Below are 27,335 nucleotides of genomic sequence, written 5' to 3' on the forward strand. Positions count from 1 at the left end.
AACAAAGACGGTACAAATAAAAATTTTTGTTTAATATTTAAAATTAATTTAAAATTGACGATCAAGCACACTAGAGGAGTCTGTGTCATTGACTCAGTTACCCCACTGTAAGGTGACATTTGCACCGTACCTAAAATCATATGTATGTAAATAAAAAGTATAAATAAAATAAAAGATGAATATTAATATACTTATTTTTTATGTATTTAATTTTTTATTTAATTATTCCTTAAGACTGTGAAATATATTTCTAAACGATGTCACGGTTCGCGGACGCCTTTCCCACCTTTAGCAACAATCGCCTCACGCGACCACCACCATCGATAGGGCACTGCGAAGTATCGAGACTGGAGTCGGCTACCAATCGTCCATCGACAACAACAACGTGTTATTTTCCCTCTTGTTGATAAATAAAAAAAAGTAAATCAAATTGTAAATACACTCTGGCGTGGGAGAAGCACCATCGCGACTATCAGCAAGGAACGGGAGAATCGTAGAGGACAGTGAAGCGTTGCTAATTAGACGAAACCAGCGGCAGCAGCAATCGAAGTACAAAGCAAAATCATCAAACCCCCGGAAAAAACCGCTCCTATCCATTAAGTGCAAAGTTTGCAGCATTCTCACTAGACAATACGACCAAGTATTATACGGCGGAAGAGGAATACACAAATAAGGATTCTACAGGATCAGCAATATAATCAGCAACAGAGACTCGCTACAATGGCTGCCAACAATTTGCGACAGATTCCGCTCACCTGCAGCGGACACACGCGACCCGTGGTCCATCTGGACTTCAGCGACATCGTCGACAGCGGTTACTTTCTCATCTCGGCGTGTAAAGGTAAAAGTCGCGCAAAAAATCCCATGCAATTTGGCGTCCTTGCCGAGCTATAAATAGTCATTGTCCGCCGTCGCACAGTGGTTGTGGTGCTTTAAAATCGAGTCAAAAATGTATTATTCCCGGTATCTAAAATTTTTAAGATTTTAGGGGTTTATAGGTCTTTTGTCTCAACCCAAAGTACTTAACTTTAAATTTTAGAAAGATAGTTTTCAAAGGATTGCCTAAAGTTTACTTCCCAAAGATTAGTGTCTGTTTTTGGAACCCTAAAAAAAATGACTTACTTATATCGGACCTAGCAACCATTTCCTTCTAAAAAGATTTCAAGTCTTTTAAATTTGTAAAATTTCAATCCCAAAATTGGAAAAATATGTTTAAAAAATATCTAAATCGTTGGTAATAGAATATATCTCAAAAATACATTTCTTTAAAGCTTTATAACGCATATTTTTCAATTATCACAACTATTTTAACTATATTTTTCAAATAATATCCTATTTAATCGGATATAAAATTGAATTTAAGATTTTTGAAACTCATATAATTTCATAAACTTAAAAAAATATCCAGAAAACATGCTTTCTTAATGAATAATCTTAAACATTTGTAGAAATGAGTATTGATTCTGACATTCTGTCTTATAATTGGTTGTTTTTGATAGCCTTTTTTTTAAAAAGATGCTGCATCAGCGCATAAGCGATCGGCAAAAACATAAACATATGTACTATATGGCGAACAACAAACACGATTTAGCTCCGTCTAGCCTGCGCGTATTACCTTGACCCAAATGCAAAGTCATTTATTGCGAGCGAAACCTGTTTGCTGCGAACCCTTTTCCCGCCGCCACTCGCATGCTACAAATTTCGCTTCGCGTTCTTTGCCTTGAGGTGTCAGCTAGTCGATGCGATTTGCTATTGCCATTTTATATACTCGATACCTGGTGCTGGTGCTTTGTGCTTTGCATTTGTTGCTTTCGCTAAATGTTGCATTTATGCGGAAAGAGCGTTCGAGTTGCCATTGCAAGTTCAAGTTAAATTCGTTATCGCCTTTTAACGTTACTGGCTTCCCCTTGTTGAGCAACTTTTTCGAAACTTTGCACGTTATTTGTTGTTTGTGCTCGCCTCTCGGTTTCAGGAAGCACCTTGAAACTTCTATATTTATATGCTGTAAATATGCAGGCAGCAGCAGCTGGCAGCTGTCGGGAGAGGAAAGTCACCTCTGGGGAGGAGTCTGTCTGGTCAGGGGATACGCTTTTGCCAAATGATCTTGTAAGGGTTGAACTTTTATTTAAAGAGGTTTCTCTTCCTTCTTCATTTATCCCTATTTTTTTGAGAATAGACTAATTTGATTACACAGGTTGACAGCTTTTTGGAACCAAGAACCGGAATATACTTTTCTGATAGTTTTTGATCTAAAGTTCTTCCATAAACTCTAAGAAATAAGAGTAAAAACCACCATTAACCAAACTCCCTACCCCAGTCCATATGCCCAGTTTATCTCATTAAAAATATATTTGTATATATTTAATCACAAACTGATAACCACTTACATTTCCAATTCATGTCGATCTGATCGAACTAACAAGTTGCGTCCCTGCCAGACGGCGGCGACGACTGCAAATTGCAGTTACCCCTCCTGTTACCCTGCTACACCCGATCGGATGCAGTGGAAGTGACGTGAACTTGGGAAGCTCGCTCGCTTGCCTGCATGATTGCGAGCGGCGTCGTTGGCCAGGTCGTTGGCCTTGGCGGCAGGCATTGAGTCAAGGTGGCTTCCGTTCGTTAATTTATGCACGCACGCTCTCCGCCGGTGCGCCAAGTGAATGCATATTTTCCCCACGAACTAACTGAGACTTCTGTTCTCTCTTTTTTTGCAGATGGCAGCCCGATGCTGAGGCATGGCGATACCGGCGATTGGGTGGGCACCTTCGAAGGACACAAGGGTGCCGTGTGGAATGCCACCCTTAACCGGAACGCCACTTTGGCCGCCTCTGGAGCGGCGGATTTCACCGGCAAGGTGTGGAATGCGGTGAGCGGAGCCGAGATCCACAGTTTCCAGCACAAGCACATTGTCAAGAGCGTGGCCTTCGATGCGGACTCCGAGAACATAGTGACGGGCAGCAACGAGAAGCTGGTGAGGGTCTTCAATCTGGAGCAACCGGAGGCACAGCCGGAGGAGTATGCGGGGCACACGGGCGCCATTAAGCGAGCGCTCTTTTGTCGCGGCGACAAGTGCATCATCTCGGCGGCCGAGGATAAGACGGTGCGTCTGTGGGATCGCATGACGGGCATTGAAGTGCAGCGTCTGCAGTTCCCCAGCAACCCGAACAGCCTGGAAATCTCGCGGGACAATCATATACTGACCATAGCGCATGGCTCGTCCATTAGCTTCTGGGAGATTGACACGCTAAAGAAGCTTAAGGAGGTGAAAGTGCCGACGAACGTCTCGTCGGCTAGTTTGCATCCGGACAAGCATGTCTTTGTGTGCGGCGGCGAGGACTTTAAGATGTACAAGTTCGATTATATAACAGGAAACGAAATTGGTAAGGATGTAAAGCTTATATAGGATGTAAAACCTAATGCTATTTGTCTTAAACAGAATCCTTCAAGGGCCACTTTGGACCCGTGCACAGCGTGAAATTCAGTCCCGATGGCGAGCTATATGCCAGTGGCTCCGAGGATGGCACTCTCCGGCTGTGGCAGACGACCGTAGGCAAGACCTATGGCCTGTGGAAGTGCACGGAGCCCACGGACATGGGCAACTCTATTAGCTCGCCGCGTGAAGTCCAAGCGAACTGATGTTGGCGGAGCAGGAGTCGCTGCTATACGCCCCATGCCGCTGCACGTGATTCGGAGCTACTACGGCTGAGATCCGATTATCAAGAAGAGAACAACTCGTAACGATTTTTCATATTCCAACGCTGAACTCTCATTGGCATTAAATGATAATCACACACACAAAAACTACATTGTGAGAAATGCAATAGAAATAAATAACTTAAGAGTCTTTGTGACGTTTTTTGGATGATGGCATGGCTTGTCTTAGATGTGAGTGCCTGTGGCCCAGCCATGGAGGTAGATGGTGGTGAAGTTGAGCAGCGGTTCGCCCTGATGGATGTCCGGTCGGTTTTGGAGATGATCAAACCAGCGGGAGAGGTTCAGGTAGGCTTCCTTGTCCACAGGAGAGAGGGATTTCTAAAAGAATCGGGGAGAAAGTTGAAAATCCTTTCCTTAAAACTTAAATCATAGATTTTTCCAACTTACCACAAGATCGTATATAGCATAATACACCGCCAGATCCGCTAGAGTGATGAAATGACCCACCAAATAGGATTTGCTGGCAAAGAGCTTGTTAAAGTCCGCCAAAAGTTGCTTGGAAACATGCTTGTCCTTGGAGCCGGGTGCTACATAGAGCACGGAGAACTCTATCCACTGGTACACCTGTGCCTCTACCTCCCTCGATGCCTTGCTGTTCTGGGCCGTTTCCGACTTGGATTCCTGGGCCAGGCTCTCGAGAATGGTGGCGAATCCCGCCACGCTGCTCTTCTTTTGGCCACTGATGCGGGTTACGACCTTCACAACAAAAAATAAATTGAAGTCCGGCCATGAGAATCATCCGTTTTTGGGGGTCAAGTCCAGGGTACTTACCTGCTCCTCGTTGAGCTGCACCTTGCCGGGATTCACGCCCAGGCAATGGGCAATCTTCTGCACAGTTGCAACGTCGCACATGGTTATTAATTAAAGTTATTTGGCGTGCAGAAAAAATACAACAAAAGGTATTCCAATAAGGGCTGCCAACTCTTTCTAAAAAGCTTAAAAAGCTCTTGAGGAGTCAGATGTCGATAGGTCTGTAATCGATTGCTATTGGGGCGCCATTTTTTAAAAGCTTTAAATTTATAAAATTAATTTATTATTTATATTTCTGGCCTTACAATTTTTAAAAACTTTCATTCATTTTATAAATTTTATTTCTGAAATTATTGCAATTTTAAAAAATTCTATAAAAGAAATCAGTAAACTGTTTCGTAAAATATTTAAAATGAATGTCCATTAAGTTTTTGTCACATTTCCTTGAACCGTTTTGGATAAAGCCTCGTAAGTGACATCATATTGAAGCAAAAAGATAAAAAAGTCTGCAGAGGCCACTAACAACTAAATATGTAAACATATTTTAAATATTTAAATAATTTTAAATACATTTTAGTCAACTTACGGCTGTCAGGAACTTTAAATCCAGGACAATGACGCCTCCCACCACATGCTGCCTTACATCCGTCTGCAATTGAAAAACAAAGTGGTTGATGGTCTCCTGAAGATCAGATTCTATGAAGAATGCAGCATTTACTAAAGCCAAACATCTAGATTGCTAAAAGATAAATCATTAATAAAAATGTTCTAAAAATAATAAGTACAATTCCCACCTCTTCCTGAACCTTCTGGTTAAAATAAAGGATACTGCCTACTTTTCCCAAATGCATGGCCAGCCACAGGAGCATGTAGAACCACTTGGCCCAGTCACCCATATCCGGATTCTCTACCCTCTGGTAAACCAAAAATAAAACCAAATTAAAGTTAAGGAAACAGCCCACGAAGAGGAGTACTATAGACCATGAGAAAGTGCGGTTCACCAGCCAGGTGAAGTTTGTCAACTCGGCGTGTTGAAGGCGGAATTTTTGGATTTCCGATCTGCGAGGATTTATCAAAATAAATAATTCCCTTTCCAAATTCTCAGTGACCTTCCTCTGGCGCCAAGCTATGCCTTGGAGTAGAAGGTAGTACTGTATAAAGGATAAGCTACTGATGATATTCGGCATCACATAGCAGATGATACTCAAGATGGATTTGGAGACCACGAATTTCTGGCTGCAAAAGGCAAAGGTAAAGGCCAGACAGGTGAAAATTCCAACTAGGAATAGTTGCATCCCCACAAACCGACGACTTCTCTTGCGATCAATGGTGTAATCTCTCTCCAGATCCGATTTGATAAACTCTTTGAATACTTTAGGTATCCAGTTTCTCCATTTCCAAGTGAAAAGCATAATGACGAAAATATGGATTATATATACTCCAGATTCAATAGCATTCAGGTAGCGATCCAGGGAAGCCCTTTGGATGGTGACATGCATAAACTCCCAGTAGGAGGCCAAGGCGAAGCAGGTGTACCAAAGGATCATCCAGCAGAGGTGAAGAAGTCGATAGAATCTATTGTCACAACCAGGGAGCAGGGATATAGGTGCAGTATTGGCCAAGACTGAGATGATTATAAGCCAGTGTAGGTTCTTATGAAGCTGTTGGTATCTTTGGACATACTGTTGATGGTATGAAGGAGGCCTATGAATAGGAAGGTGCTTTATTTGATATTTCTTTCTAAAGAAATTTTATTTTACCCTTCCCTTAACCAAGCTTTAGACTTCAGGAGTCTTACTGGTAGTTTCTTTGCACTCCACATGATTAGAACTGAGCTTATCCTTGTTTGATACACCTTTGCTTTATGCCTGTCGAGTGGTCTAGAACTCACAATTAATCAATCAATCAAATCAATTAAACTTAAAGACAGTAAATCAGTTTACCCTTCATTAATTAAAACCCCTTCAAGATGAACGCTTCGGATTTCCTGCTGAACCTCAACAGAGTTCTGGGTATATCCCCCATCGACAAAAAGGGAATCCTTCGTTGGCTCCATTCCTTGTGGTGCTTGGGCTTACTCTTATACATTTGGACCAACAGCATCAGGAGATGTGTGGAGTTCAAGGGAGAGATCCCCACCATTGAGAAGATACTTTACTTGCTGGAATTCCCAGGAAACATGTCCGTCATAGGTTTTCTGGCTTTTCATGCTGTACTTCATCTTCCCAGTCTCCAGGAAGTGGAGTTGGAGATTCACCGTATGATCAAAAGACTGGACTCCAAGGCAGTTCAAATGATATACAAAAAACACGATCAAAGGACTCTCCAGTTAATGGTAATCTCCATCATTTTCCATGGACTCTGTGCTGTTGTTGATATTATTACCTGTAAATTTGAGTTTTGGACCACCTGGATCAGTAATAGCATATATAACCTGCCTGGCTTGATGATGAGTCTGGGCTTGCTGCAGTATGCTCTCCCCTTACACTTTCTATGGCTTCTTTTGGATGAGATCAGGAGAGCATTGGAGGAGCTAAAGTGGCAGCAGAGACCGCCTGGGGGAATCACCAAACTAGATGCTAGATATGAGTCTGCCTTTGCCGTTCTAGTGGACGCTGGAGGAGGTTACTCTGTACGGCTGGAGGAGATGCGTTCCACTTGCCACCACTTGGATTTGCTGCACAAGAAACTCTTGTCTCGATTTGGAACCTTCCTGATCTTGAATTTTGCCAACTCCCTGGCTAGTTTCTGTGTGGAGCTCTATCTGGTCTTTAATTTCTTTGAAAATCCTCAACTGGAGGAGAGTGTGTTGCTCATCTATCGCCTGCTTTGGTTACTCATGCATGGAGGAAGGATTTGGTTTATTATGGCAGTCAATGAACAGATTTTGGAGAAGGTAAGAAAGACTTATTTTAAACTGTTAAATATCATTTTGAGGGGTTATTTTCTCTTTTAGAAATGCCAGCTGTTTAGGTTAATCAATGAACTGGAGGTCTGTAGTTCCCACTTGGAGAGAACCATTAATCGATTTCTCCTGCAGCTCCAGACTAGTCTGGCTCAACCTTTGGAGGCATGTGGAATCGTTCCACTGGACACGCTGGCCTTGGGTGGGGTAAGTGAGTAGGAGGAGAATTAACCCTTTAAGCCACCATTTGGGGGAACAATTAAAGTATCTTCCTTTGTTTGTTGACAGTTTTTTGGTGTATTGATGGCCATTGTTATTTTCCTCATACAAATCGGACTGGGTAATAAATCGCTAATGGGTGTAGCTCTCAACAAATCAAACTGGCTTTATATTTGAGAATATGTACTACATTATGTACTAGATAATAAAATAAATAAAAATTAGAAGTCTTCTTAGTTTTTAAGAAATATTTGTTACTATTTAAATTACATAAATAAAGGTCTAGCCGTATTTATGTTTTGTTACTAAGGTTTTTACCCATTTATATAAATGAAAAAAATAATCCTTTTCTTTGTTTCCTGATAAATTATCTTCGTCCTGATGGCCTTTTGTGAAAGTAACCTGATAAATGCAACTCTAATGGCTAATTTTACCTCAGAATAAAAGCATTGCCCTGCAGGTTTTTCCTTTCATTCGCTCAAAATGGACAGACGACGACTGTGGCTCTGGCTGAAAGGCATTTCAGTTAGACTCCTCCGCGGACTGTTGGCCTTTCTTCGCCTCTTTCTAGCTGGTTGCAGGAGCTATGCTGGTCGTCTAAGAGATGTGGTGGCCGAGGCTGGCGCTGAGACAGGACTCCTGGCCATTAGTTTGTGCGTCAATCGAAGGATTCACCTCCTGGAGAGACTTTTCTGGCTGGCTATAGTGATAAGCAGTGTGATTGCTGCCCTGTTGCTGAGTCGCTTTCAGCTGGATAGATATTTCAGCTCACCCACGGTGATCTCGGTGGATCGGGACTATCGTGGATGGAATGGATCCCTGCCGGCGGTCACACTCTGCTACTACGATCACATTGACTCCTTTAAGGCCAACGAGTACATACAGGAAGTGTGGAATGTGTCCATCATTGACGAGGATTACTTTTACTTTATGGATTTCCTTTATGCGGTGGTCAATGCCACTGCTGGCAACTATGCGGAGTTGGCCAAGTTTGCAGAGGATGAGAGATTCGATCAGATTGATTTGTACGAGATGATTCAAAGAGTGGACAGACCGTTTGAGCAGGTCATCAGCAGTTTTGACTCCAGTTTTGAGGTTCATGTGCAAATGGTGATGACGGAGCGGGGTTCCTGCTATGCCATCAACTCCCCCATGTCCACGGTGCTGAGCGGGCAGTGAGTAGAGCTTCGGTTACTCGGTTAAGGTTAAATATTTCATCCTTAATCCTTGCTAGACCCGTGGCCTATGAGCTGATGCCCCAGCCCTTGTCCTGCCAGTATGGCAAGCAGCAGTGCTATATACGCATGGATTTGTACGAAAGCACGGGCGTGGTAGATATACACAATAAAAAGCATTCTTTAGAATCTGAAACTAATAGAAATGTATCAACCTTGCAGCTGGACGTCCACTCGCCATTTGAGGTATCCGCCACAGAGGCAAACATTGTGGCGCTGCACAAGTCAGACGAGATAACCGCCTCGTTCAAGGTGTTGGAAACGGTGTAAGTGGAGCGGGGCATCTTCTCCAGACAAGAAGAGGTTTGTTTATATGTTCTATAATTTGTAGAGCATCGAAAAACCTACGCGAACTCAGTGTGGCCCAGCGCAAGTGTGTGTTTAACAACGAGGAGACTTCCAACCTAAAGGTATCTATCTATCTATCTGTCTGTACTCTCTACTTATCTGGCCGAGATGCACTCTGGTGTTGGAGGCGATGCCCTGCGTTTCGGTTCGTCAAATAAACAAATGATTCAAGTAAAACAACAACAAAAAATCCACACCTGATAAGTCATATCAGTGCAGGGAACTCAGTTTCCAGACAGAAATTTAGATGCATCTGGCCTGAAAGAGAAATGTATCTTTCTCTTTGGGATTTCTTTTACCTTTATCTCTGATTTAGTGGGTTTATTATTATATATAATATATATAATTTCAAATGATATATCTTTCTTGTATTCTAAGATCTACAGCAAATCCTTGTGCCTGGCTCGCTGTCGTGCTGTCATGGCTCTGGAAATGTGCAACTGTGTGCCCTTCTTTTATCCTTATGTAGAGGGACCCAGCTGCAATCCTGCTGGCTTTGAGTGTCTTCTGGACTTCAAGTGGCCTATCTGGGCTTTGCACATCTGTAAGTGTCCCTCCACCTGCACGGAGATCGAATACACCATGCAAACCGTAAAAAAGAGTTCCTGGGGCGTCAAAAACAACGAGGAGGTGAGCAGCAGTGAGACAGCTACCTCTAGTTTTCGTTGGGATTTGATTCCTCCTAAAGTACGGATGCGACGAGATGTGGTCTACAGCTTTGAGGATTTAGTGGGTGAGACTGTTTTCTAGGTAACCATATATTCCATTTTTAAATAATTATCTTTTCCCACCAGTATCCTTTGGCGGTGTCCTGGCCCTCTTTGTGGGCGTCAGTGTAATGGGTCTGGTGGAGATGGGTCACGTGATCATCTATAATATGCTGCTGGACGCCTTCACCATTCTACGCATGGTCGTGGGCCATGTGCGTCTTTTCTGTGGAAGAGGTAACCGCAAAGCGGAGGCGAATCACCACCACCAACAAGAGCCACAGCAACAGCGACATCTCGTAGACGAGCGCCTCTCTTTGGCCGACACCGCTGAACTGCCGCCGTTTGACTATGTGAATTGATACGCGACAATTAGCCGGCAAACCCAAATGCGGTCAAAAGTTTAATGTTACTTGGAGGGAGGGTGGGTGAGCTCCATTGGGGGTAGAAAACCATGTCGCTGGCATCAACGTTGCCCAGTTGCCGGTCGGTCTTCAACGCGAACAGTCGTCGTCTGTCCGGGACAGAATTAATTTTTTTTTTAAGGCTTCTCTCCAAACGAGATCCCCTGGCAGATATGCAAATACATTGTAGGCGGCATTCGGAGTAGCCTCAGATAAGATAAGCCACCTGCCGCTGTCTGCTGCCTCCATTCTGGAGGTGATAAGTTGTCCCAGGGATTAGTACAGGAAAATCAAACACAGCTTGAATACCAAAAAGTTGCTCAAAGAGGTGATTGAACCGGCCAAGTGCCATGCCAGAATCTGGTAGCTCGGGTCAGGGAGGACCCTCCCTGTGCCTGGAGTGGAAGCAGCTCAACTACTACGTGCCTGCCCAGGAGCAAAGCAACTACAGTTTTTGGAATGAGTGCCGCAAAAAGCGAGAGCTATGCATCCTCCAAGACGGTAAGTCAATGCTCCGGATATGGATGTGGCGGGGCTTTGTGGGAATGGGACTAACTTGCGGTTGCCCCACTCGACTTGGGTTTTCCAGCCAGCGGGCATATGAAGACCGGCGACCTCATCGCCATCTTGGGCGGATCCGGAGCGGGTAAGACCACGTTGCTGGCGGCCATTTCGCAACGGCTGCGCGGTAACCTGACCGGGGATGTGGTTTTGAACGGCATGGCCATGGAACGGAATCAGATGACGCGCATCTCCAGCTTTCTGCCGCAGTTTGAGATCAACGTGAAGACATTTACGGCCTACGAGCATCTGTATTTTATGGTGGGTTCCTGCTAAAAGAGATCTTAAATACATAACGTAATACTTGGCCTACCCAGTCCCACTTTAAGATGCATCGTCGCACTACCAAGTCGGAAAAACGCCAGAGGGTAGCAGATCTCCTTTTGGCTGTGGGTTTGAGGGACTCGGCCCACACCCGCATCCAGCAGTTGTCCGGCGGAGAGAGAAAGCGACTGAGCCTGGCCGAGGAGCTAATAACTGATCCCATCTTCTTGTTTTGCGATGAACCCACCACGGGTCTGGACAGCTTTAGTGCCTATTCAGTGATTAAAACGTTGAGGCATTTGTGCACTAGGAGAAGGATAGCCAAGCACTCCTTGAACCAGGTCTATGGCGAGGATTCCTTTGAGACAAGCAGTGGCGAGAGCAGTGCCAGTGGCAGTGGCAGCAAGTCCATAGAGATGGAAGTGGTGGGTCAATCCCATGAGAGTCTGTTGCAGGGAATGCGGGATTTGCCCACTCTTAGTATCCTTAACAATAGTCCTAATGGGACCCACAAGAAGGCGGCCATCTGTTCTATTCATCAGCCTACGTCGGATATTTTTGAGCTGTTTACACATATTATCCTGATGGATGGTGGCAGGATAGTTTACCAGGGACGCACCGAGCAGGCAGCCAAATTTTTTACAGAGTAAGTAGGCTAGCGGGAGTATCCTTTTTATTAATACTCCTCCCTTTTTAGTTTGGGCTATGAACTTCCTTTAAACTGCAATCCAGCTGACTTTTATTTGAAGACCCTGGCGGATAAGGATGGCAAGGAGAATGCTGGAGCTGTCCTCCGAGCCAAGTACGAGCACGAGACGGATGGTCTTTATACAGGAAGCTGGCTTCTAGCACGTAGCTATAGTGGAGATTATCTAAAGCATGTCCAAAACTTGTGAGGGTCCCAGGAAATTAATACAAAGATTTATATAGTATAACCTCCTATATCCCTTTAGCAAGAAGATACGTTGGGTATATCAGGTTTATCTCTTGATGGTGCGCTTCATGACGGAAGATCTGAGGAATATAAAGAGCGCCCTCATTGCCTTTGGGTTTTTTATGGTGAGTTTTAGGTACTCCTTTGATTTTTTAGTTTTATTATCTTTTATATCCTCAGATTACTGCAGTAACGCTATCCTTGATGTACTCCGGCATTGGTGGTCTAACTCAACGCACAGTTCAAGATGTGGGTGGTTCTATATTCATGCTCAGCAATGAGATGATCTTTACCTTCAGGTGAGAGTAGTAATCATTTCCCCGGATTTATAAGACTTTAGCCAAGATATCTTCTCGAACAGCTATGGAGTAACCTACATCTTTCCCGCTGCCCTGCCCATCATCCGGCGTGAAGTGGGCGAGGGCACATATAGCCTCTCCGCCTACTATGTGGCCCTGGTGCTCTCCTTTGTTCCAGTGGCCTTTTTCAAGGCCTATGTATTTCTCTCCGTGATTTATGCCTCTATATACTACACCCGAGGCTTCTTCCTGTACTTGAGCATGGGCTTTCTGATGAGCTTGTCTGCAGTGGCAGCTGTGGGTTATGGTGTCTTCCTTTCCAGCCTTTTTGAAACGGATAAAATGGCCTCGGAATGTGCAGCGCCTTTTGATTTGATTTTTCTAATATTTGGAGGAACCTACATGAATGTGGACACGGTGCCCGGGCTGAAGTACCTTTCATTGTTTTTTTACTCCAACGAGGCCTTGATGTACAACTTTTGGATTGATATTGATAATATAGGTAAGAAAGAAGTAATTTAAACCATGGATAACTAAGAGATGTATCCCTCCACAGATTGTCCTGTCAATGTGGATCATCCTTGCATCAAGACCGGCCTGGAGGTGCTGCAGCAGGGCTCTTACCGCACTGCCGACTACACCTACTGGCTGGACTGCTTCAGCCTTTTAGTGGTGGCCATAATCTTTCACATTGTCTCCTTCTGGCTAGTTCGACGTTATGTACATCGCAGTGGCTACTATTGACAAAGCTTTTATTATGCTAAAATTTCACTTTACACTCTTAGAAATAATTACGATTTCAGCTTGATTTCAGTTGTTAATTTGTAATTTTTAAGCACAAATTTTGGTACATTCTACGTCTAGACTTCAGTGGAAAATATTGCATTCATTGTGGTTTTTGAGTCGCGCATCATAAAATAAATCCCATATAGATCTTAGTTGAATTTTAACTAAAATTTTGAGCAAGTCGGTAGCTAAGGCAGGCGATCTATAAGATCTACAAGAGATGTATTTTATATATATATTTTTTTTAATACCTATTTTTAAACGGTTGTCTGCCTTTGGGTTTGGGTTTAGAGAGAGTACTAGGCAGTTAAATAAATTAAGCTAAAGCAACCATAAAAAAAAATAATAGAAAACAAAAAGTAAACGGTTTCAATATGAGGTTAGGTAAAGGGAGGGGTTTCCCTTTACCTTTTCTCTTATCTTAGCAGTCAAAGGATATCTGTCGCTTGGCCTTTCCTCCCGAATTGTTGCTGTTCGCTGGCGTCACTTGGAACTTTCGGGCCGAGCCGTTGCTTCCATTTCCACCTCCTCCATAGTAGGGACTTATGTTCCTTTGATCCTTGCCCGTGAAATTCTTCTGCGCTGATCTTCTTAGCTCACAGTCCACATTCTCTCGCAAGGCTAGACCACCCAGATTGCTCTTTGAAGAGCTATTTTGCAATGTGGGATTCGGTCGTATAGGCTGCCTTTCCTTACAAAACAAATCCTCGGCTATGCGATTCACTAAACTCGATTGGGTATCCGTGCAGGCGCTTGTCTGCTGGCTCAAACCAAACGAATCAATGGAGTTTTCACTGCCAAAGATGTTGTGTAACGAGCGTGTGGAACCCGCTAAAGTACCCACACCGGAGGAAGTTTGAGACAAAAGCAACTTGCGCTGGGCAAACTCTTCGGGTCCTATGTAGCCAGAGAGCCGGGTGCTGGACAATCGCTTGGCCTCGCTCTCTTGACTGCGTGCCTGCAGGTAAATATCGTCCGCATTTTTGCCCGCAATGACGCTGAAGGCAAACTTCTTGGCTAGCCTGTAGGAGGGAGGAAAAGAAGAAGAGAGAGTTGCAATAAATAAGAAAATGACTTTCCTCAACCCCTGTGAAATTTACCTTAACAGCGTCTCGCTATTGCTGGTTGTGTGTCCTAGGTAGAATTCCTGGAAGATGCGCTTCACAATACGCGTGAGATCCGCTGCATGCTGACGGAAGTGCTCATGCTTGGCTGTGATTTTACGCTCTTGCAGGGCCTGGGATACAGCCCAAAGGAGTTTCTAAGAGAATAAAATTATTGAAATACTTGAATTTGCAAGGAACTACCCCCTCCCTTAAGGACTTACCTTTCTCTGATTATCCGTCATGCTACTATTCGGCGTGGCGCTCATCTCCGATTGTGCTCGTTGCAGTTTATTCGCCAGCGGCGTTCCACTGCTGGCCAAATTGCTGCTGCTGCCGCTTAATCCCAGACTGAGTCGCGATTGACTGACTCCCGCTGCCGTCAGCTGCTGCTGTGTCGCCTTCTGCTGCATACCTGTTGTGGAGGAACCAGCTCCAATGCAGAAGCTCTGACTCTTGATCTTGAGGGCACGGGGCGTCAAGCCGCTGGGTCCACTACTTTCGGCACGGAACAGCTTGCTGCTCTGACTGGCCATATCAGCGGAGTCCTCATCATCGCAGGCATTACGTTTTCGCTTCAGCAATGACTCCAGTTGGCTGCCACCACCTTGGTGATCCGGCGAGAAAAGAGCCCTCTTGGAACGCTCTACGCGATTGGCAATCTCTGGTTTAAACAAAGGCTTGGGTGGCATTAGCTGCTGCTGGAGGGACTTGGCTGGGCTTTGGAATAGGGCGCGCTTGGAGGTTTCCCTCGAGGGACCCGGACCCGGTTTGATGAGATCGGTGCGGTAGAGACGTTTGCGGGCGGATGAAGTGGGCGTCTTGCGAGCTGGGAAAGAGAATTATATAAATTAAGATTTGTTATACAAAGGCTTATCTTATCTCTGGACTTACCTTTCTTTTTGCTGCCTGGAGTCTTGCGTTTGGGCGTGGCCTTGCGCTTGTTTCGCACTTTTCTGTGAATTTAATTTTAAGAAATTATTTCCCATTTAAGGAAGAGTTGTAACTTGATTAACCCACTTCTTTTCTAGCAATATTTGTGGTCCAATTGAACTGTTTAGCTTCTGTGAGTTGGTGGCCAGATTTGCCGATGAAAATATGGCACGGCGCTTGGCCAGGTGACTAAGGCGATTGCCCGGTGATTGGGTGAGCATTCTGGAGAACAAAATAGTTAGAAATTGTTTAAGGAAACGAAAATAATTTCTATAACTCACTTCATTCGCATATTTCGCTTCTTGGCACTCGAGGGGGAACGCACGTAGGAGGTGGCTGTCTCCACTCCCACATAACGATCCACCACAGACATGCTGAGGTATTCATTTTGTTCGGCAGCTTTGTTTAAGTTGTAGCTGCAATTAGAACCAAATTTAATATTTTTACAGTAAAAAAATTACTTCAAAAAGTAAAATCTACCTCAATCCATGTTGTCTCACGCTTAAAACCTCCCGCCAGCCCATGTTTTGGGCCTCCAATAGACTATGAGTGGGCCGAAACAAGGAGGAGGTGGTCACACCATCTTCAATCGTGGCTGGATCCTCCTTCGACATAAAGTTAAGCACCTTTTCCTTCATGCTAAGCACAGTTTTGATCACATCCATTTCGGGATTGGTCACTGTGGGCGGCGGTCTAACACCCTGCAAACAGCGTCGTATCCTTCGATAGAGTTCTCGCTCTCGGCGACAGTTCTCCAAGAACTGTGAACGCGTATCGTTGGCATTTAGCTGGGTGGCCGACATGTCCAGTGTCTGCTCATCCACAAAGCTGGATTCCGTGGCGCGGGCACGCACATCGCTGGTGCATTGTGATTCATCCAAGGCCTCGGGCAGATCTTCAAGTCTTGTGGGTGGGTCAGCCTTCTCCTCTTCATCATCGCTGTCGGCAAAGAGATCGGGCGAGCGTTCGTTGTTGAACTTTTGCTGTGAGGTATTCAGCGAGGTTTCCAACACGGTGGATAGCCGGGAGGTACCCGGTTTCTCCTGCTCCTCAGTCAGACTTTTGATTTTGCCATCGAAGGAGAGACTGCCCGTAGTTATCGTCGTCGTCGTGGTGGTTGTGAGCTCAACCGACACCGACACGGCCATGTCCACGGCATTGCAGCTGTTCTCCTCGATCAGCGAGTCGTAGAAACGGGGAAAGACTATCTTTCCGGGTGAGGGACCACGGTTGGCCGGGGGAGGCTCCACCTCGGGCAGTTTCAGGTTCTGCAGCTGGGAGCCATACAAACGCTTGTTAACCTGGCCATACGGACTGTCGCCGAAGCCCTTGAACTGGGACTCTTGGCTGCCGGTCTTTGGGGCAGAGGCAGGTGGTGGAGTAGTGTTTTTTGGTGTTGTACGGGTCTCGGTCAGTGGTTTTGGTTTCATCAGATACGGTAGATTTAAGTGCTCCTCGTCAGATATGTGGCCCTCATTGTTTTCACTGAGCGAAGACTGCAAAAAAGAGTTTTTCATGGTTTTAGAGGTTTTAAAAGGTTTTTAAATCATATTATATCTCACCCCGCTTCCCGTGGAAGGCTCCGATTCATAGCTGTTGTTTATTTTATTCCTTAAAGAGTTGCTGGTGGCCATTCTTTAAATAAAAATAGATTTTTTGTTGTAGTTATAGCTCTTGGCTAAGGCACGCGGCCTTATGTACAGGCTCGCTCTAGTTTTTTCTTGCTGCACTTTGTGGAGCTCCGGAAAAACGAAAGCGAAAGTCCGCAAAGGCTAGGCATTGACGATTTCCTTATCACAAGCGCATCAATCTTAATGAAAGTGCATTTACCTTTTGGAAATGTGGCACTTTTCCCAGGTAGGGGGGAAAAACTAAGCCGCCCAAGCGAAAAACGCGCGTAGACCGCCGGGTTTTAGGGGCATTTATTGCCCTTTTGTCGCACGCTCCGAGCCTCTCTACGGTGTCCAGTTGTGCGTGCGACCTTGGCGGGGCTTAGTTCATCTTAAATAATTGTCTTAAAACACATTTAATTAGTTTAATTCAGTTTTAAAACACTGTTGTTAAAAATCGCTCGCTGTGGCGTTGAACATCTGCCTGGTTTTTGGCGGTGGTGCTAACGCGTCACGAAAATGCCAGCAACGATAGGCGATACTATCGGATGGCAGTCACTAAACTGTGATCACGGAATAGTTTATTTTTATATTTATATAAATAATATAACTATAGATTTTAAAAATATAAATAAAATAGTTAAATATAAATATAAATGTTAAATAAATTATTTAAGCGTTTAAATATATAAAAAAAGAAATGTTTAAAAATATATAAATAAAATATAAATGTTTATTTGGAAAAATAGGTTTTTCAAGGCGTCAAAAACCAAAATTGTGAATTCATAATTTAATATTTAAGTTTATTAAATAAAACCCCTAAAATTTACTGTAATTAAGGTTTTTCGATATTCCGTTACCGTGACCGTGAAACTATCGATATCTGCAACTATCGTTGCTTCTAGAGAAACACACGAGCCTGCAGCCCTGGTAATCAGCTGATTGCTGTATAACAACGAACAATAACAACAAGTCTTAAAATTTATTAAATCTTTTATCTTTGCTGCTGACAGAGCGCGTTTAATCGTAGCGCCCGCCCCAAAAGTCCCCACCGACAGCGATAAATTCAGTTGTGACCGAGGAACCGTACACATCAGGCCCCGTAAAAGCCACAATTGCTGGCTCATTTCGACCTAGAAAATACAGCCAAGTGGCCTTATTAGCCAAAAAAACAAAAACAAAACCAGCAGCAGAGGCAGCACCAGCACCAGCAGCAGCAGCAGCCGAGCAAACAACACATCATTCCACGGCAAACGTCACCCAGCAATGCGATTAATCCGTTAATCTTGGCGAGATGCGCGGAATTGAGGGCAAAGTGGTGGTACTGGGCTCGCGAGGTGAGTACAAAAAACCCAGTTCATTCATTGAATGCCTCTTTGGCTTTCATTTATATAAAAAAGTCAGCGATCCGCATAATGCAAGTAATTCTTATTCTTGCAATTGATAAGAGTCACTCTCGGAGGAGGCAGAGGCCGCTGATAAGTCACAGCCTTGAGCTGGGTATGAAGGGGAAGCCCCGAACGCGGAATTCAAATCTGCAATCTTGCTGAAGATGAGCCACCCGAAAGGCTTTAATGGGGGGAAGGCCTGCCTTTTAGACTGGTTGGGATTTTTCTTATCTCTCAGCTGCATTCCATGACTTGAGCCAGACAGGTGGCCCTGCTTATAGGGAACGTTTAGTATGGGGTTTTATAAAGGGGGAAGATAAAGATTACTAGATTATGTTGAATCTGTTTGAGTAAGATATTTATTTTTGACACAGCCTTAAAGATTTCCTTATTAACTCAATTTCCATTGATTAAGTCAGATTTTATATACCTAAACTGAACAGATTAAGCCGAAAGACTATAGTATTTTAGGTTCCATTCAATGTTATCAGGTTCAATAACTATATTGGGGTCAGGCAACTATTACATTTGTAATGTCAATATTTAAATTGTCCCCCAAGGCCAACGTTTACCCAAGACACCTACAATGTATGTACATTAATGTGGATATAGACACACACATCGTATAACCCATACATATTCATGTGGATGAGCTTAATTTTACGCCACAAAGGAATTCACAGATTGATAGGCGTTACTTTTCTGGAGACACTTACATATTTGTATATAGAATCTGTTCTTTCCAAGATGATTCAGTGCACATATACTCTGGATATCGGAGAAGTAAGGGGCTTTTCAGAGCCGCAAACAAAGAGTTTTGCAGTTGGTACGCGATTTCCTTATCAGTGTTTACCACCTTTGCTCGACGAGTGCGTCTCCAATTTTGTTTGTTTGTTGTTATAGTTATATTTTATATATTTATTTAGCCATGATTAATCAGTGGTCAATTAATGCGTGAGCTGTGGCGCGTTTGTTGAAAACAAAGCTGATAATTTGTGGGGGATTTATAAACAAATAGTGATCGAACGAGAATGAAGTCAGTTTTGTAACTTTGTTAGTTGTGTATTTTTTATTTTTTTATTTTGTATGTTAATTTAATTAAAACTGATAAGTAGTGGAGTATTAAAAGGAGACTATTTTGAATATTAAACATTTTTTCAGTATGTGTTATGTTTCAATTTTTAAATTCTTATATTTTGCATTTTAAAAGATACATAAACCTATAAATATTTTTAAATTAATAGCCTGAAATCTTTAGAAAATGTAAATAAATTATTTTAAAATATTATCAAGTCCTAATATCAATTTTAAATACAATAAACTATTTATTTACCCCTTTTCAGGTGTGGGCAAAACCCGTCTGGTCATCCGGTATATAAAAAACACCCTACACCGCAGCGAAAGCGAAGTGCCAACGATAGCCGTGTCCTTTTTCACATGCAACATCATTCTGGAGGAGGTCAAAATAAAATTGCAAGTGCGTATACCCAAACACATGTACAATATCACTGCAGCCAACTCTTTTGGGGGGGAGGTAGGGAAAGAGGCGCCAACGCAAATGGAATTGCCTCGTAAAAAAGCCGAAGCCAAAGCCAAAGCCAAAGGAATTTGCCTCCGCTTCGGCACGCCTCTGCTCTTCCACTAATCCTATTTGCCAGCTTGGCTGCCGGAACGCTAATCTGGGTTTATTCTGCCACTGGCAGTGCCACCGGGTCCTTTATTTGTCCGGTCCGGTTCGGTCCGGTCCGTTCCTCCCCCCTGTTTCGGTCACTTTATTTGTTTTTTATTTTGCAATTTCTGCGTCCACTGCACTTTGTGTGTTATTTGTTTATTTTGGTGTTTTTTTTAGCACGCCTTTCCTTTTTTTTATAGTTTATTGATAAGCTGAGCGCGGGCAGCAGCAAAAGCAGCTTCTCCTTGCGATGATAGGGTTACAGCACCCCTTTGGCCCTGGCTGCCATATATTCTCTTGGATGATTTCGCTTTTTATACGTAGACAAGCACATATAATAATGGTTTTTACAATAAGTGGAAGTGGGTGTACTTGGTTAACTAGGTTTTACTCTAACAAGGTGTTTGGGAATTATATAGTGTAGGGTTTTTGGGATTTAGGGTTAAAAAAACCATTTCTAACATTTTTTTTTAGGTTCTTAGACTTTAAAACAACGTTAAAACGGATTAATTTCAAGTTAAAGCTAAAAATAAGTATAAAATGTAATTTTTAAAGATTTAAAATGCTAGAAATGTATAAAATAGTTCACTCTCTGTCCTAAATATTTACTTATTAATTAAATTTCATATTACAATTGTAATATTTGACAGGAAAATATATCAATTTAATATTATATTAATAATAACATTTAATATTATTAATTAATATTACAAATAAGTTAAATAATTATGTTTTTGAAAGTTTAAAATGCTAGAAATTTATGTTATTGCTCACACTCCTTACCATTTACATATTATTTAATCAAATTATTCAAATTTCATATTAAAATTTATATATATCGCAGAAAAATACATTAATTTCTTATTTAAAATAGCAAAATTAACTATTTCTGTATTTTCCTAATAAAATTCTTAGCTTTAATGCATTTAAAATCCCATTCGAAGCAGGTCCCATCAATCCCAAAGTGTCAGATTCAACAGACCAGCAGAAGCACCCGTTGTGTCTGACCACAATAAGTATGAATACCGAATGGGGATATAGTTGGCAGATTTTTCTTCGTTTTTTTTTCACCATTCGCATATCGCATAGATTCGAAGCTCTTTGTCTCCGTCCCTCTGTTTGTGTGTGCTTCGATTAAGTTTCGCCAATGAACATGTCGTTGCCCCAAAAAAAATTTTTATTATCGAGCGCATAAAGAAGAGAAGTCCCTTCTCGAGACCTGAAGTGCAGATCCCACATCCAATATGATTGTTATTGCTGTGGGAAAGCGCGGCCATAAAGAGCACAATTGCGGAATAAGCGCTGAATGGCTCAATTAAAGTTCAAGTGGCAGGTCAGAGGGATGTATTTTGAAAGGGAAAAGTTTGATGTTATAAAGAAAATGTCTTAAACTATGGAAAATTAGTGCATTTAATTTTTAAATATTTTTTAAAATATTTATCTCATCAAAAACTATTTTACTTATTTACTTCCGAACTCTTTTCCTTGAAGATCTGGGATACAGCTGGCCAGGAGCGATATAGAGCCGTGGCACCCATGTATTATAGGAATGCCAATGCTGCCATTCTGGTCTTTGATTTGACGCAGTACAAAACCTTCACAGAAATCAAGTCTTGGATACAGGAACTGCATCGCAATGTTCAGGATCCCATGATACTCACTTTGGTGGGCAACAAAATGGATATGCAGTCACAGCGGGCAGTGTCCCGCGAAGAGGCCTTTGTCTTTGCCACCTCCATAGGAGCCACGTATTTTGAGACCTCCACCGAAACGGATCAGGGCCTGCAACAGGTCTTCATATCAACGGCTCAGGGCTTAGTTCGACTGGCGGATGAGGGCAAGAGTCCGTCGCTGCGCTCCTTTGAGTCCACTGATTCGCTGGCGTACACCAACACCAATACTGCCTTTAGTCATACGGTGGCTGCTCTGGCCAGAAGTCCAGGAAATGCTGCCTTTCGGCTGCCCTACGTAGACATAGGTCTGACCGTGGAGGGTGAGGATGTAAAGACCAATGGCGTGGGCAGGCTAGAGACAGCGCCGTGGAGTATCGAGCATATTGCGCTTGGAGAGGTGGAGCGGCCCAGCTGGTGCTGCTATTAAGATCGTGTGGCCACTCTCCCTTGATCCCTAGGATCCATCTCTGTGAAAGAACCAATGTGATTGTCAAGAAACAGAACCAGACTTTAGTTCGAATACAGGCCGAAAGAGGCCCACCCCAGCATCGTTTAAGCAATCCCAAAAAAAAGAAAAAAGCAAAGACCAAAAGCATTCGCCACAAAAAAATAAGCAAGATTGCAAGCTTGGCTTGAAGCTATGTATTAATACACTGAATAGGCTATAGATCCACGATCCACTAACTACTTTATCCTGGATTTACTGACAAGGCGCTGGGACTAACCGCTTCATTGTAATCTTAACTCTAGATCCTAAGCGAGAACAGCAATTGCCGCGTGCATATTATGACTTTAAGCCCCCCATTTGACTTACCAATCATAAGATTAACACAATTTTAAATACACAACAACAACAACAGGGAACAACACACACACTCACTCACAAAGCATCATCAGCAACACCAATTCATGTACAAAGCATTTTATACTCCATGCATATACTTATATAAATATAAATGTAATAATGTAATGTATTTCTGGTGCTTTGTCATTTCCGGGGGGAGTGTATGTGCTTGCCACGCCCCTAGCTAACGGCTAACGGCAGTTGCAAGTGCATTAACTTGGCCATTAACGCGGCAACTTAACGTGTAATTGGAATTTAATGCCCTCATAACAAAGCCAAGGGTTACAATTGTATTGGCTTTGCCCAGCACTCCTAATGCTTTGGCATTAAGTTCGCCCCCAGAAGCGTGACCTGGTATTTTTATTAACCCTCTGAGGCGGCACTTGATAGGGGAGATGAGTTGTCCATGATGAGGGCAACCTTTTTAGCGCCAAAAATGTTAGTAATAGCTTTTTGAAGGGTGTTTTTTGGGGGGAGATTTGTTATAAGAGAGCTATGAAAATAATTGCAAAAGCAGTTTAAGTAAGGTTATCAAGCAGCTTATTTGCTTTTGTATTTAAAAATTGTTCTTAAAAATCGATATTTTATCGATATATAGATGATTTAACCTTCTGATAAATTTGTTATACTGAAATTAGTATATTTTTTGGCTTAGCTTTTATAGATTTTTAATGCGATGACATGATTCAATTGCAATATCGAAGGGTATACAAAGTTTTCCTGGCCAAAGTCAGTTTATTTTCTTGTTAAACGTTAAATGCGATATTTTCGATATCTTAAAATTCGATATATTAAAGTCTAATCGAACTTTTACCCTCCAAAGATGTGACTTTTCTAACAAGGAATAAATAATAAACAAAATGCCTATTTTACCTGCTAAATCCTAAGATAAAGTGAACATCAAACGCAGTTGACAGCAGATCTAATTGATATAAAATCAATAAATGCCCACAGCAGCCGTCCAAGCAAATACAAAATCCAATAATAGCCGATATACCCCCAGCACGCTCACTCTCTCTTTTCCGTCCAAGTCCCCGGGAATCGGGGAATTGATTGCCCATCAGGAGGTTAAATTGAATGGGTAAATGCGGTCGTTAGTGCGGGGGAATGTGGTGGAGATGGAAGAAGCCAGGATGCCAGCAAGTTCATAAAGCACCGAAGGCAACTTTAACGATTAGCTAATATACATAACTTATGGTCAGTTGAATCCTTATGTATAAATAATATGTGAAATTTAGCGTGAGGCGCCGCTTCGTGGCGACAAAAGACACCGAAACTCATTCAAGTGTCATCAGCGCGTTTTGCTGGCAGCTGGCTTCCGTCGGGATGATTCAGTTTTTGGTTGCCATATAGAGCTTAGAGCTGGACAAGGATCCGGGATAAGTTGTGTGGCCCAGGCAGTCAGCCCATTGATTTCCCATTAGAGGGAAATGGTAAATTAGTTGGTTCCGGCAATAGGGATGTTAGAGAATATTGAAATATTGTTTTGATTTGGAAGTTTATAAATAAATCGATATTTGGTGAGCTATAAATCAATATTATGTTTGACATTATAATAGGAAATAAAGAAAAATAAATTAAAAAACCTTTTTTTTGGATAATTTACTATTAAATTCGATCAATTTCGATAGTTAAAAAATGTTAAATATCACATGTACAATATTTTCCATATGATATCTTTGTGATTTTGGAAATTTCAATGAATTTCGGTAGTTAAAAATTTTAAAACATCACATGTCCGATATTTTCCATATAATATTTTTGTCATATTGGAATTTTCCTCTCGATATACAATCCTTACAAGCATCTGCACCGTCCCCTGGGGCGCACTCAACCGGAAGTGATGCTCACACACGCAGAGTGTCGTCCTGCGTCGTTGCCTGGGATCCTTATCCTTGACTTTCACCTACGCACTACAAACACACAAGCACAACGTACCTCAACATCTTGGCTGCTGGCTGTGCTAATGGTGTTTAGACGGCTTAATGATGTAGAAATGCATCAATGTAATCAAGGTAAGACAACAGCAGGCAGCAAAGTCCTTTATATATGTATATAGATGAGTGTACAGAATGCCTGCAGGCCTTTTTAGCCACAAAATTTTGGTTTGTGTGCAGTTGGTTTAACCGAAACTGATGTCCGAACAAATTGCTTACTTCCTTCAATGGTAATGACTTCATGTGTAAAATTATCCATTAGCAATTCCTGACTTTGATTTCCGTTCTTCTTGTTTTCCCCCCCAAGAGTCCTGCTAATTGTTTTGCTTAAATTCGGTTAGTGATTTGTGAGAATATAAAGGAGAACCTGGTAATGCTTTTAAATCTAATTAGTATGTATAATTGGTAAAATTTGCCAGCTTCTTATGGCATATTCTTGTTTTTTGAGGCGTTGTAACTAGCCACTAATGAATTTTAATGGTAAAGTAGATTTTGATATTGAATTAGTATTTATAATTGGAAAATTGTCAGCTTCTTAATACAATATATTGTTTTTTGTACAGCTAACTATAAACTAATGAAATTAATTTAAATGTTGTATCAAGAGAACTTCATTAATTCATCAAGGAGTTACTCAGTTTATTATTGTAAAAATTAGTTTGTTAAATGATCATGATTATTTAATACCTTATATGTTTTCTAAAAATTTAACAACAGAACACCCTTAAGTATTCAATGATTTAAAACCAAATCTACGAACTTACAACCTCTATTTTCCCTATTTCATTTCATTCAATTACTTTCAACTTAATTAAAATATTCCATTACCAGTTTAATTTAATTTTTTGCCAGCTAAAAATTTCCCGCCTGCAACTATGTTAAATGACTCCATCAAACATTTTCTATTTGAACCTTTTTCATGTGATAAATCTATTATTTCTTTGTATATATTTTTATTTTCCCAATCCCTTGCGAATATTTTTAAGCTCTTATTAAGCTCTTATATCTTATTCACCAGCAACGATTTGATCCCAATTTATATATGCAGATTTATGTTTGTTTTTAATTCCGCCCAAAATACGTATACGTATACTATGTTCACTTAGTTTGTTAGGCGTCAATTTGGGGGGCAGGGCATTGCAAGGCCATATTTTTATAGGGAGCCATGCATATAAATCGAATTACACGTCATGCTGGCATATTTACGACCCTCTCCACACAAAATGGAATCCATACGTACATATATTTTGTCGGGGAGCGTTAGAATGTCAAATCTACTAAAGTTCTCAATGCCACATAAATTGCTGCGACACACATACTCACACACAAATCAAGTATGCAAACGAAGGAGCGTTCTATATATATATGTAGGTGTGTGTAAGTGTAAGAGACGGAAGGGGTCTCCTCGTCCCTTTGTTCCTGCATCCTGCAGTCAGCATTCAGCATCCTCCCGTATCCGTTGCCATTGAATCCTGCCACGCTGGTCATGCAAATAATTTTGAATATTTATCAAGCGCCTCGGCTTGGGGCTTCACTATGTTCACGCTTCTGATGCATACTTTATGGCGTTCTCTATGCTTCTGTGTGTGTGTGTGTGTGTGTGTGTGTCTGTGAGAGTGGGTGTTAGTATATGTGTGGCATTGTTAGAGAGTCAGCTGAACTTCCACTGACCTGCACAGCAAATACATCATGTGTGAGCAGCATTTAAGCACACGAATTCGAATTTATGCACAGGGAATATTGGATTTTTGGGGTTTGAAAATTAATTTTCAAATATTAAAAATAAATTTTATGAAAAAGTAGTTATTTCTGGTACATGTTTATGTCAAATTTAAGCAAAATGTTGATATTTCTTGTAATTACTAAAGCTTTTCTAATATTATTCCGGAATTTAATTCTTTTATTAATAGATAAACATATATTTTTAAAGAAAAAATTTATTTTAAAATATAAAAAGAATATGTTTCACATACAAGAAGTTTATATTTAAGCTTTGGCTTTTTAGTATTTAAAAATTTCGTTCTCTTATTTACCTTGACATTAAGAAAACAGATCTGAAAACAATAAAATATATCTAAATATTTATTTATTATCTTCGTTTAATAATCAATATCAATATTTTCTAGAAATATATATTTCATAAGCTTATAAAATAATTTGAAGTTACATTTTTTCATTTAATGATGCATTTCATTATAAATAATTTTCTTATTCAAGTTTTTTTCCCCGTGCATTTTTCTATGTACATTTTATTTTTGCAAAATTGTCGCTTTTATACCGACAAATTGATTTTACCCACAACATTATTTGCGCTATCAAGATCAGAATAACTTGAAATCGAATTTTTAGAACACGAAATCAAAATGATTTGCCCGGAGGAGAACACATTTTGCGCAGTTATAACCCCTTTTGTATTTTTGCTAAATTAAATTATCAACTCAATGTGAACAAACGTGCGTTGTTTGCAAAAAACAAAAAAAAAATACACACAGGTGAAAAACTTCAAGTGCCATGTTGTCAATTAATTAAATTAAGAGTCTTTCACCTGACACGGCAATCGAAAGGCTGCGCTGCGTTGGCTGCTGGCAGCGTTAAAGGCAAACAGACAAGGCGAATTTATTCTTGGAAATTCCTTAAATGCCAAGTTGTCGGTCTGACTTGAATGTTGGTCGCCAGCCAGATGCTGAAAGCAATGCAGCGACATGGAAAATACCACAGCGGCGAATGCATAGACACGCACACAGACGCCGGATGCCAGGATGCCAGAACGAAGCTGGAAGGGCGAAGAAGGCAGGACGCGCTGAAAGGCAGGCTGGCGAAAAGGAAAGGCTGCTGCTGCTGCTGGGGATACTGAGGCTGAAGATGATGGCGCTGCGGGCAAGTCGTTTGTGTGGAGTGTCCTCGTTGCGTCCCAAGCTCAAATCCCGAATGCACAGACAGCTGCTGCTTTTGCTACTCACTGAACAGGGTGCACTGGGATATATATATATTTTTTGAGATTTTTTTCGAGTTTTATTTAAAGAATTGGGTAATTGTTAAGCTCTTAAAT

General features: G+C 41.8%; 8 protein-coding genes across 8 annotated transcripts; 5 read left to right on the forward strand and 3 right to left on the reverse strand.

Moving 5' to 3' along the window:
- The first annotated feature begins 344 nt into the window (after positions 1-344).
- wmd (serine-threonine kinase receptor-associated protein wmd) lies at positions 345-3,844 on the forward strand. The gene is made up of 3 exons (XM_017169423.2): positions 345-841; positions 2,715-3,380; positions 3,437-3,844. Exons 1-3 carry the CDS (start codon positions 721-723, stop codon positions 3,634-3,636), a joined length of 987 nt encoding a protein of 328 aa, XP_017024912.1. The 5' UTR covers positions 345-720; the 3' UTR covers positions 3,637-3,844.
- On the reverse strand, positions 3,740-4,634 carry AIMP3 (aaRS-interacting multifunctional protein 3). Its single transcript, XM_017169424.2, has 3 exons — positions 4,486-4,634; positions 4,102-4,410; positions 3,740-4,032 (listed from the first exon to the last, which is right to left on the reverse strand). The coding sequence occupies exons 1-3, from the start codon at positions 4,564-4,566 to the stop codon at positions 3,880-3,882; spliced, it is 543 nt and encodes a 180-aa protein (XP_017024913.1). The 5' UTR covers positions 4,567-4,634; the 3' UTR covers positions 3,740-3,879.
- A 228-nt stretch (positions 4,635-4,862) lies between these two features.
- On the reverse strand, positions 4,863-6,286 carry Gr59f (Gustatory receptor 59f). Its single transcript, XM_070284412.1, has 4 exons — positions 6,263-6,286; positions 5,259-6,206; positions 5,051-5,203; positions 4,863-4,989 (listed from the first exon to the last, which is right to left on the reverse strand). Exons 1-4 carry the CDS (start codon positions 6,284-6,286, stop codon positions 4,888-4,890), a joined length of 1,227 nt encoding a protein of 408 aa, XP_070140513.1. The 3' UTR covers positions 4,863-4,887.
- A 147-nt stretch (positions 6,287-6,433) lies between these two features.
- On the forward strand, positions 6,434-7,765 carry Gr59e (Gustatory receptor 59e). Its single transcript, XM_017169024.1, has 3 exons — positions 6,434-7,360; positions 7,421-7,576; positions 7,658-7,765. Exons 1-3 carry the CDS (start codon positions 6,434-6,436, stop codon positions 7,763-7,765), a joined length of 1,191 nt encoding a protein of 396 aa, XP_017024513.1.
- A 306-nt stretch (positions 7,766-8,071) lies between these two features.
- ppk3 (pickpocket 3) lies at positions 8,072-10,240 on the forward strand. Its single transcript, XM_017169014.3, has 6 exons — positions 8,072-8,763; positions 8,823-8,919; positions 8,986-9,089; positions 9,155-9,233; positions 9,550-9,904; positions 9,966-10,240. The coding sequence occupies exons 1-6, from the start codon at positions 8,072-8,074 to the stop codon at positions 10,238-10,240; spliced, it is 1,602 nt and encodes a 533-aa protein (XP_017024503.1).
- Positions 10,241-10,377: 137 nt separating this feature from the next.
- bw (brown) lies at positions 10,378-13,278 on the forward strand. The gene is made up of 8 exons (XM_017169293.3): positions 10,378-10,783; positions 10,872-11,104; positions 11,161-11,753; positions 11,805-11,999; positions 12,061-12,166; positions 12,222-12,340; positions 12,403-12,842; positions 12,897-13,278. The coding sequence occupies exons 1-8, from the start codon at positions 10,633-10,635 to the stop codon at positions 13,082-13,084; spliced, it is 2,025 nt and encodes a 674-aa protein (XP_017024782.1). The 5' UTR covers positions 10,378-10,632; the 3' UTR covers positions 13,085-13,278.
- On the reverse strand, positions 13,145-17,254 carry mi (minus). Its single transcript, XM_017169292.3, has 9 exons — positions 16,993-17,254; positions 16,725-16,797; positions 15,643-16,658; positions 15,444-15,578; positions 15,250-15,384; positions 15,124-15,185; positions 14,454-15,058; positions 14,227-14,387; positions 13,145-14,148 (listed from the first exon to the last, which is right to left on the reverse strand). The coding sequence occupies exons 2-9, from the start codon at positions 16,794-16,796 to the stop codon at positions 13,548-13,550; spliced, it is 2,787 nt and encodes a 928-aa protein (XP_017024781.1). The 5' UTR covers position 16,797; positions 16,993-17,254; the 3' UTR covers positions 13,145-13,547.
- A 454-nt stretch (positions 17,255-17,708) lies between these two features.
- On the forward strand, positions 17,709-22,479 carry RabX1 (RAS oncogene family member RabX1). Its single transcript, XM_017169454.3, has 3 exons — positions 17,709-18,109; positions 19,504-19,637; positions 21,324-22,479. The coding sequence occupies exons 1-3, from the start codon at positions 18,067-18,069 to the stop codon at positions 21,930-21,932; spliced, it is 786 nt and encodes a 261-aa protein (XP_017024943.1). The 5' UTR covers positions 17,709-18,066; the 3' UTR covers positions 21,933-22,479.
- Positions 22,480-27,335: the final 4,856 nt, after the last annotated feature.

The sequence above is a fragment of the Drosophila kikkawai genome, chromosome 2R (genome assembly GCF_030179895.1).
Source record: "Drosophila kikkawai strain 14028-0561.14 chromosome 2R, DkikHiC1v2, whole genome shotgun sequence".
Lineage (NCBI taxonomy): Eukaryota > Metazoa > Arthropoda > Insecta > Diptera > Drosophilidae > Drosophila > Drosophila kikkawai.